This window comes from Suillus subalutaceus (assembly GCF_016647625.1).
Source record: "Suillus subalutaceus strain FC151 chromosome Unknown DFJ58scaffold_339, whole genome shotgun sequence".
Taxonomy (NCBI): domain Eukaryota; kingdom Fungi; phylum Basidiomycota; class Agaricomycetes; order Boletales; family Suillaceae; genus Suillus; species Suillus subalutaceus.
In genome coordinates, this window is record NW_024540588.1 from 22179 (window position 1) to 32648 (window position 10470).

A 10470-nucleotide genomic window follows, 5' to 3' on the forward strand; every position below is an offset into this window, starting at 1 on the left:
TCCTCCGCGATAACTCGACCACCCGAATCCGCCTTCTGTACCCGTTCGAGGCGTTCACGTTCAAGTTCCCTCTGCCTGTCGGCTTCCTTCTGCCTTTCGATCTCAAGGTCCTGCTGCCTCTTGATCTCAAGCTCCCTCTGCCTGTCGGATTCCTGCTGCCTTTCGATCTCGACTTCCATCTGCCTCTCGATCTCGAGCTGCTTCTGCCTCTCGACTTCCATCTGCCTTTCGATCTCCTTCTGCTCCTCCATCTCCATCTCTTTCTTGGCCCGCGCAACATCTGCTGCTCGTGCATCAGCTTTCTCCTTAAATATTGGTATCAGCTGCTTCCTCTTTTCCTTCTTTTGCTGCTCCGTTTCAGTTTGACACTGCGGCAGCCCGCCTGGTGACGTCGAAGGAGGAGGAGGGGGACCTGCTACCGTATCAGACGTAGAAACGGTAGGAATTTCTTCTTGTGGCACCGCGGGTAATATACTCGAAGCGATCCGCTGAAAACCATTTCGCTCGTGCACGCGCAGGGTCAGGGACGCCGAGGGGATCGCCAAAGACGTTATGAGCAATGGTATTAACGCAAAACAGTCCGCAAGAAATTGAATCTTGCTGAATGCCGTGTGCGAGGGTATTTCCTTGGTCTTCGAATGGCCCATGAAACGCACGGTGAGCCACCGCTGTAACTTCTGAATGAAGCTCCCGAGTCCCCCTCGGAGATTCAAAGAGTCTCCTGTGTTAAAATCAGTTTGTATCTTACTAGTTAGGGAAATGTCCTACCATAGCGCAAGGTTTTACGTTTAAAATCAATGCGAAACGCAACAAAGTGGGACATTCCGGGGATGCACACTGGGAAAAAGAGAATCTTCCCTTCGGCGAGCGTCTGCTCTAACGTCTTGAATGCATTGGGCAACGAATCAAAGTTCGGTTTTAGCCATGCAGATCGCATCCGCGAGCTCGGTGTCAGTGATAACGAGGTTGGACTGGTTGGGGACTAATCGTCGGATAGTGGAGTGTATCATCATGTCCACGAGAGAATCCGACAACCAAGCGTCGTCCGACAAGAATCGTGCAAGCTGTGATGTACTTCTTAGGCTAGTTGAGGCTTGCCCAGCCAACTTCTTGTGGTATGGTAGACGATACATCTCTTGGCGGGCAGATAGAGGATTCATATCGCAGTCGTACATTTTTTTGCGACAACCACCTATTTGCATTTTGCCACAACATTTTGGCATCGCGCACCGCGTGTAGCTTCTCCCAAAGACTCAACATCCAAAGAGGCAACGGTTGATCTTTGAGTTGGGGGTGGACGATCGACCTCTTTCCTTCGCGAATGGCATCGTCGAGAGACTCTCGAAGGCTATAAACCCACGGCTTTGGGGGTATAAATGGTGGGAGGTCCAGGTTCTCGTTCGGACGTGCACTGTCAAAGCATGATGCTCCGGCCTGTGCGAAGGACCCATCGTCGACGTCGGGCAGCGTGAATTTTAGTATCTGCCGTACATTGACGGCGTCGGATGATGGCAGCAGCATGCTGGATACCTCTTTCGGGATGTCCATAATCTCCGATAGAAGATCGAGGTCTTCTGGATCTAATGCTCTGTCTCCTGCATCGACCCATTTTCCAACCGGTACATGGACAGTAACACGCGGAGGAGTGGGGACAACGGTAGGAGGAGGAACGGGAGCGACTGCGGGGGGAGGTATAGCGTCATCCTCGTCGATGTCAAATAGATCCTCCTCGTCGGTACCGTCGTAGTCGGAGTAGTAGAGTAGTCGTAGTAGAGTTCGATATCTCCCGTTCGTGGGTGAAATATGTCAGACGGCACATAGTTCTTCAGCTCTTTGATTTCTTCGTAATTTTTGGTGATCTCTTTGCGCGGTTGCGTTTTGCCTTTGGTGACGAAGATACGCTTCGCGGCTTTCTGACCTTTGAAGGGAGGCTCTTGTCCGTCTGGCCAGAATTGGCCCGGCTTGCTGCAATAGTCGACGACTGGAGCAAAGGAGTCAGACGAGTGTTAATAGATATTCGGTCGACGTACATGTAGGGCCCCGTTTTGGCCGTGTGGTGATTTGCTCGACGTCTGCCCATGGGTTTCTCTGGCCAAGACGAAGCTCCGAGGGACGTTGATCCCTTTTCATTGTCTAAGGAACGGAAATGAGGTGTTGTGAATGATGATGAGGATTTGTCTCACCAGGAGCATGATCTTCGACTGTGGGTTTTCGAGTCACAGACATGGCCGCAGGCCGTATACGAGGTGTGGAATTCGCGGCCTTTGGCTTTCTTGAGGATGGAGCGTTGAACCGAGGCATGTGACGTGTCGGAGAGGGTGTAAGGCAATGCGCGGTTCGAGAAGTTGAGGGACTGAACCACGGAGAGAAGACTCGAGTTTAGGTGGTTGGGGATATCAACGAAATGCTGGATGCGCACTGGTGATGTGTTGAAACGCAGATGGGCAGGTATTTAGAGTCGGAGTGCTTGTTGAGCGCGTGTTCGTAGAGATATAAACCACCGAGAAACGACTCGCTGGAATTTCCAACGAGAAGTTACGGTGAGATTGAATGTAGTTGATGAACAAGTGACGAGGAGTTTAAGTCAAGGATTTGAGTAATCAAGGCAGGCGGAGTGTGAGCAATGTTGAGGTGCCACAAATGGCAATATTGTTGATCCACAATTCCACACACAAACGTGGAAATTCCATTTCGGTGGTCTGTAGTTCAACGTGCTATAGATAATGATTATGTGGAGTCGCGAATCCTTCAACTGTGGTCAAATTTAATGTTTTGAGATTGAGGCACGCTGAGAACCAACTGTGCTGAGAATGGATGGCGTTCCGTGAAAGTTGTCAGAGCTGAGCAAGATCAACTCTCCAGAAAATGATACTAGGACATGTGCAAATGTGTGTGCATACAATATTTTCGCGTTACTCTAGGTTGTACCGGATCTGTTACAATGATATTGGAAATGTGAATTACATGTACACGGCTACAATAGAACACGACTGCTGGATGCGCTGTTGCTGTCCATTCCAACCTACACTCGTTCGGTCTCGTGCTAGCCCGCCTTTGTTCCAATTGACACCGGAACATCAGCAGATGATCAGGATCAAAAATAGCGAGGTCGCAGGAAACCAGAGAGAGCACGCTACCTGACGTAGGAGTACCAGCATGGTTTCCACTGATTGGGTTCATGGAAGCGGGGCAAGGGGGATGGGACTGCTGCATTACAGTAGGCGAACTTGGGGGTGAGGCGATATGGGGACGGTGAGTTTCTGCGGCCGTCCATGGTCACGACAATGGTGTTATCTGTAGCTTGATCGATTGTAGGGCTGCATAGACGAGTCACACGGTGAAACCGGGAAATGGGTATACCTGTGGTATATGTAGTATATGTAGTATATGTAGGGCAAACTGCTGCAAGATAATGAATGCGAATGTGAGGAAGTCTCGTACCAGAAAAATTTGAGCGAGTGCGGTCTGAAACGAATGAAGCAGTCGAACGCGTCAGTTTCTCCATAGCGTTTGTGCAAATGGTTGAGCATGATCTACTTCTAGGATAACCTCTGCAATCAGCGAATACGTGTAGAGTCGTACACCGCTGAAAAAGTCTTTAGTACGTTGACCTCTAAGTGAATGCAAGCGATGCCGGATTACAAAAAAAAACACGTACGACATGAACCTGCAACGACTAGTAAACTAGGAGGATTGAGAGGAAGGGGCGATCTGACGTTTTGCCTGCGGTAAATGTGAGCATGCGGTTGACAAGGGAAAACGGCGTTCGTACGATGAAGGGATCTGGTTGAGGACCGCTATGGAGGTGTTGTAGAGGACATGACGGGGGGTCCGACGAGGGAAGGCTCAGTTTGACGCGTCCAAGTCAAACGTGGCAGCTTGGAGGCTGGCGACTTTAGCGACTTCCGAGACTTTAGACATTAGGGTTAGAGGCTATGGAGCCGTTTGCGACGGCGTCTGCTTCGAATTACGAAGCAAAGGTTTGTACGAACATCCGAGTACATTGGATATAAGGGCACTGGCGTGAGAGGTTCAAGTCAAACGTAGCAGCTTCGGAGGCTTCCAAGACTTTGGCGACATCTGCTTCGAATTACGAAGCAGAGGTTTGTACGAATGTCCGAGTATTTTGGATATAAGGGCGCTGGCGTGAGAGGTTCAAGTCAAACATAGCAGCTTCGGAGACCTCCAAGACTTTGGCGACATCTGCTTCGAATTACGAAGTAGAGGTTTGTACGAGCGTCGGGATGTTTTGGATGTAAGGGCACCGGCGTACCAAGGAGTTCGAGTGAAACGTAGCAGCTTCGGAGACTTCCAAGACTTTGGCGACATCTGCTTCGAATTACGAAGCAGAGGTTTGTACGAATGTCCGAGTATTTTGGATATAAGGGCGCTGGCGTGAGAGGTTCAAGTCAAACATAGCAGCTTCGGAGACCTCCAAGACTTTGGCGACATCTGCTTTCGAATTACGAAAGTAGAGGTTTGTACGAGCGTCGGGATGTTTTGGATGTAAGGGCACCGGCGTACCAAGGAGTTCGAGTGAAACGTAGCAGCTTCGGAGACCTCCAAGACTTTGGCGACATCTGCTTCGAATTACGAAGCAGAGGTTTTGTACGAATGTCCGAGTATTTTGGATATAAGGGCGCTGGCGTGAGAGGTTCAAGTCAGATGTGGAACCTTGGGAGACTTCCAAGACTTTGGCGACATCTGCTTCGAATTACGAAGCAGAGGTTTGTACGAATGTCCGAGTATTTTGGATATAAGGGCGCTGGCGTGAGAGGTTCAAGTCAGATGTGGAACCTTGGGAGACTTCCAAGACTTTGGCGACATCTGCTTCGAATTACGAAGCAGAGGTTTGTACGAGCGTCCGAGTATTTTGGATATAAGGGCCCTGGCGTGAGAGGTTGAAGTCAGATGTGGCACCTTGGGAGGCTGGACTGGCGAATTTAACAGCTTTAGCGACTTCTGAGGCTTTACATATTAAGCTTAGTGACTACGGAGACGTTGGCCACATGCATCTGCTTCGAATTACGGAGCAAAGGGTGGTACTTGACGAACGTCGGAGTGTTTAGGATAGAAGAGCAGTGCCGTGGGAGGTCCAAGTCAAACGCCGGTAGCTGTTTACTTTGGCGACTTCGAAGACGTTGGCAACATCCGCTTCGAATTACGGAGCAAAGATGTGTAGTTGTAGATATTGGGATTAGAGACTGCAAAAACTTTGGCCACAACGTCTGCTTCGAATTACGAAGCAGATGTTTGTACTTGAGGGAGGTTGGAGCGTTTGGGATAGAAGGGCACTGGCGTGGGAGGTTCGAGTCCACTGTGGCACCTTGGGAGACCGGACTGGTGACTTTGGCAGCTTTAGCGACTTCTGAGACTTTAGACATTAAGCTTAGAGACTGCAGAGACGTTGGCCACAAGCATCTGCTTCGAATTACGAAGCAAAGGGTCGTGCCTGACGAACATCAGAGTGTTTTGAATAGAAGAGCATGGATGGAAGAGCACTAGGCCGTGGGAAATTGGTATGATTGAAACGTGTCGTTCTAGTTACTTTGGAGACTTCCAAGACTTTGGCAACTTCCGAGGGTATATGTTAAAAATTCGAAGTAAAGTATCTGAGTCCTCTAACATTGCATTTTCTGTTTCATCGTTACAGTCTCTTAATACACGATGACGACAGAATTACGAGCAGCATTGAGAAAAAAGAAGTCTACACGGAGCCGAACTTTTCTGCCATCAACTTGGCAGCGAGGGCAACGGCAGGCAGCGACTTGTCTGGCAAAAATCCTTTCATGGATACCAGAGCTTCGAGACAGTATTCGATGTGCATATTTGGCCGGGAGACATATTCCTCGAATTACGAGGAAAAGGTCTTAAAAGGGTGGCTAATGAGTGTAGCATCCATTACATGCGAGTGTTGAGCATCGGAGTTGCTCTTTCCATGACCATATATAGTAAATACTCCCGTGTACCCATCTAGGTACAACGCCTTACAGCCTGAGGATGTTTCCAAATAGTGGCGATAAATATGATATACGCAGCGTTTGGGAAATGTGTGAATCCCACCAATTTAAGTGGAGAATGATGCCCATCTGATACCATATCTAGGCAATGTAATTTCGTGCTGCCCTCGGAACTAACCCGACATATGAGTCATGTCTGACTCGTTTAACAAGTCGATATTTGTACTTAGGCAGGCATTGCGAAATGCAACATTGAGGTTTAACTCAGTGGCCATATCTATATCTATGCTAATGTTACGTATGAATGGAGAGCACTACTTAAACAAGCACGAGTCCAGGAGATCGCTGGATGCGCCAAAGTCCGAACGTCCATAGAGTCCTCTAAGCGACAGAAGTCAAATCGATGTTACAGTATTGTAGGAGTGTGGGTATATGAAGTCTCTGAGATTGGAGGTACGTAAATGAATCAGACAACATTACAATGTCGTAAAGCGCTTTAGGCAGGTCAATAGTTCTTCTCTACTGATGGGTTCCCCTGGATGCATTTGGTTGTTGCTCCCGTCCGTCTGCTTCTTGCGATATGTCTTGGTTGCCGTCTTCAAGTCCTTCCAGAAATGTTTGATGATGGCGTTTGCAATATCGTGCGCTGGTTGAGTGGTGCTCGATCGTACTTTTGGTTTTTCGGTGCCGGCAGCCACATATTTATCGCATTCCAAGACCATAGTGCACAGGGCGATGAGGGGCCTGTTGTATAACTCTGGAGATGGCATTACAAGCCTGCGACTTCATGCGGGTAAGGAATAGACTTACTAACGCGACGCGATATGCGTGGTAAGTTGATGACCATTCGCTGGAACGTTTCGAGGGAGTGTGCGTGTACTTGGTTAGTGAGGATTTTGCCTTGTTTATGGTCTATGTAACGAGAGAGTTCCGTTAAATGCATGCATTCGTAGTTGTAGAAATGCCCCCCGGTAGCAAACGAAGCCACAGGTGTGTAAACCGCGTGAAACTGTCCTGCCGGTTGTATACTCCCAAATATAAGTCCAAATCGATATAAATATAATATCACGATGCACTCACAGCATGTCACCCGGCAAGAGAGTGACAATTTCTCCGTGCCAATTTTCCTGGATATTCTCTCGGTTTCGGTAGAGATCGGTCAATGTTAAGGCTATGTTGGAGAGGTTGGTCCGAGTAATCGTGTCCTCGTGGATTGGTTTGAATAGGCCCCATTTTTTCTCGCCGGTTTCAATTTGAACAAAGGTCACGCTGCCATCAGAGTCGTGGTGGGGATTTGTCCAATACGCGGGCCCGTGGAGCAAAGACCACGAATGTACGATGAAGTTGTCCGGATGGACTTTGTCACCGATGGGGCAATCGACTGTGGTTTGATTCCATCCGTTGGTAATGCCACTGTCGAGAGTACTAGGCGTGGACGGGTTAGTATTGTAACGGCGTGCGATGGTACGGTACGCACCTCAGATATGACGGGAGACCGCCCTGTCCATATGGAACGTCGAGTATACATTGTATCTTTAACACCAGAATTGAACACCTTTGGGTAGAGGTTTGCTGTCAGTTCGCCCGACGATGGAAGGCATTCTTCACACGCCTTGAACGCCTTCATGGGCTAAATCGCAAGAATCCCCACCACTTATGGCTCCTACCTTTTCTTTTTCTTGATCTCGTGAACATAGATTGCGAGATCTTTGTGGAGGAATGAAACCATCATCCAATCTCTGGTCCAACAACACAGCACCAATCTTCACTGGTAAGTAGAGGAGTTCTCGCATCAAGTTTTTCTGCTTACTCTCACTAGGATATTCGTTTGCTCTCTGATATTGAGAACGGAGTTTATATACCGATCCATTGCATGTACACCCTGATATACTTACCCGATACTATGGTACTGGTGGCCCCACCACTGTCTCGCATTGATGGAGAAGATTCCGATGTGCAAACTCAAAACCACCTCACGAGACGAGATTGCCAGTGACCTGCAGTCAAACCTTCATGACCAGACAACTCAAACCCATTCCCTTCTCCGAAGCAGAGGTTCATTTTTCACCAAGCCCCTCGCTGATGTGCAATCTGCAGGCGTGAAGCCTGATAATACAGATTTCGAAAGCAAGACTTAGCCTTGTCTGCCTCGACGAGCCACATGACAAAGGTCAGCAGTAGTAAGGATGCCAGGGTAATTATATCCCCTAGGATGTCAATGCTACAACTCGTTGATCGAATTTTATGTATAGAAGAAAAACCGCAGCAAACCTTCGAAAGGCAGGTATTGGATCAATTGTCATGGTGACTTGTGAGTACCTAAATTCATTGTGCCCCCCCAAGACTCGCATTGACATCAACGATTATTTTATGAGAATAGAAAGGGCTGCATGAAACGGAAGCTCGCACCTGACACAGCCAAGACCGAAGGCTGCGAAAGCTCAAGCTTGCTGTATCCAAGGGACCCGATGACGAAGATCTGCAGATTGCACCGAACATGACAAAAAGTGACATTGACGAATATTTACATACCCTATTTCCCCGCCTCTTTGATTTCCTCGAGAACCGCCATATTGCTAACAAGAACTCAGACTCAACTACTGGTACTTGATTGTCAAAAGTGGCAAGGATATGGTTAAGAGCAGTCAGGAAGGACTCACAGGAAATGAGGGTGTTGAAAACTCGCCATCCTGCTGGTCGGAAGTGGACTGATCAGTTCATCTATTTGGTAAGTCTGGACAGTTTGACGGAAAACTCATTGGCACGCGATATATGTGCATACCATCTAGGCACAGTCCTCGACGTGGACCCAGATTCCTTTGATGATTCCATGAGCGAAGTTGAATGCTTGGAGGACGGCAAGGCAAGTCACGGTCGGAAGTGATGATATGGATGAGAGTGGCCTGAGGCACCACTCCCAAAGGGAAAAGGTTTCGCACCTTAGCAACTTCTCCGAAGCTTAAGCACTTACAATTTTTCTTATGCTCAGATTTTAATCTCAAAAAACGAACTCGGTCTGCCAGTACCAAGCTGTTCGCCACTTCCCTCGATTCTGACTCAGATGATTCCGAAGTTGTCGTGGTTGAAGATCACGAACGGACGAAGCGGCCACAGAGGAAGCGCCAGTAAGGTATGTCATGACTTCATCATTTTATTATTATATCCAATTCTCACTACATATTTTAAAGTTGCCACGGAGAGTGAGGTACGACCTGAGTTCAAGGCATCAGCTGTGTTAGTTCTCGGCACCAAGGTCTTCAAACGTGAATTCAAATGACAAACGAAGGGACCAGTTCCAGTACGGCTATACACACCCAAATCGATAGTGTCATGTGGCGGTTGGAATCATTGGAGACCTTGGGGGCTGGACGATGTCCAACCAGCTGAAGATGAACCCAACTTCGACACACAACTTGGATTACCAGAAGAATCAAGTGCACCAGCCATACAGGACGAATATAATTATGAACCATACAATACTATCGACTTCGGTGCTTCCGTCCCCAGTGAAGATATATTGCCCTCCGCATCCGTGTTAGCAGTTACTTCCTTGACGGCGGCTGTTTCTTCCTCGACTCGTGAAACTGGTTCCGGCCTTCCACAGAATCTTCATGCAGTGCGCAACAACACTCCACGGTTCTCGTCATCCCGTTCGGGATTCGACATGCTCGTCAAACCAAAGCACAACCCCTGGGATAGGAAATGAGGACATTCATTATTTTCGTTGTTTTTTCCGACACTCTCACCTGAATCTACCCTACAATCATGTAATTGGACTGCAGTAAGCCTTAGATTGTTTTATCCTATTTTACCTTGACTGTACGTCAAAATTTTTATACATCGTTAGTATCGAAACGTCGAAGTGTCTGTGTTCCGATTTCTTTTCTGCGTGTGTGTGCGCGTGATGTAATTATGGTGCATTTGGCCCACCATACCCAATCTAATGTCTAAAACGCGGCGCTGATTGGCAAAATGCGAAGATAAGGTCGTGTAGTTTGGGGTTTCCCATGCTGATGATGTTAAATATTAACAAGACCAGATAGGATGGGCTTGGAGTAGATTATCTAGAAGGGCTTGGTGAGAGCATAGTTTAGCCATACGACGTGTCAGTCGCTGAAACGGGTAGGGACAGGTGATCATACTGTGAGATTGCAGAGCGAGCTACATCCAAGACTACACGCACGAAGCAAGCAGCATCGCCAATCAACCATTTTCCTAGGGTCATTGGTGCCAAGCGCGTGGACCTCCAGCCGCAGAATAACAACCTCACCCACAAAAACGGAGATGATGCGCCCGAATGAACCGCACGTGGTACGCCACCCTAGGACGGTAAATATTGAGACTACGAAGTTTTTGAGACAGGGAGGCTTAGTACCTTGGTTGACTGGTGCGCCTGCGAGAAAACAAACCAAGCAGGCAGCTGTGAGTCAGAAAATTCTCAGTTTTCCGTGGGAAAGTATGGTGCTAGACGGCATCAGCTCGCTTGGCCCTGCTGGCGCTACAGTTCGGC

General features: G+C 48.3%; 4 protein-coding genes across 4 annotated transcripts; 2 read left to right on the plus strand and 2 right to left on the minus strand.

Moving 5' to 3' along the window:
• Positions 1–423: 423 nt before the first annotated feature.
• On the minus strand, positions 424–2301 carry DFJ58DRAFT_848662 (uncharacterized protein; the record flags this gene model as incomplete). Its single annotated transcript, XM_041393662.1, has 7 exons — positions 424–600; positions 657–764; positions 839–982; positions 1231–1783; positions 1813–1965; positions 2031–2133; positions 2184–2301. 7 exons carry the CDS (start codon positions 2299–2301, stop codon positions 424–426), a joined length of 1356 nt encoding a protein of 451 aa, XP_041235209.1.
• Positions 2302–4614: 2313 nt separating this feature from the next.
• On the plus strand, positions 4615–5505 carry DFJ58DRAFT_848663 (uncharacterized protein; the record flags this gene model as incomplete). Its single annotated transcript, XM_041393663.1, has 3 exons — positions 4615–4727; positions 4789–4850; positions 4988–5505. 3 exons carry the CDS (start codon positions 4615–4617, stop codon positions 5503–5505), a joined length of 693 nt encoding a protein of 230 aa, XP_041235210.1.
• Positions 5506–5707: 202 nt separating this feature from the next.
• DFJ58DRAFT_848664 (uncharacterized protein) lies at positions 5708–8123 on the minus strand (the record flags this gene model as incomplete). The annotated part of the gene is made up of 11 exons (XM_041393664.1): positions 5708–5848; positions 5906–5994; positions 6139–6248; positions 6279–6341; positions 6441–6717; positions 6771–6988; positions 7041–7385; positions 7438–7515; positions 7628–7699; positions 7856–7957; positions 8029–8123. The coding sequence occupies 11 exons, from the start codon at positions 8121–8123 to the stop codon at positions 5708–5710; spliced, it is 1590 nt and encodes a 529-aa protein (XP_041235211.1).
• A 502-nt stretch (positions 8124–8625) lies between these two features.
• DFJ58DRAFT_848665 (uncharacterized protein) lies at positions 8626–9666 on the plus strand (the record flags this gene model as incomplete). The annotated part of the gene is made up of 4 exons (XM_041393665.1): positions 8626–8688; positions 8950–9090; positions 9149–9194; positions 9254–9666. 4 exons carry the CDS (start codon positions 8626–8628, stop codon positions 9664–9666), a joined length of 663 nt encoding a protein of 220 aa, XP_041235212.1.
• Between the last annotated feature and the right edge of the window lie 804 nt (positions 9667–10470).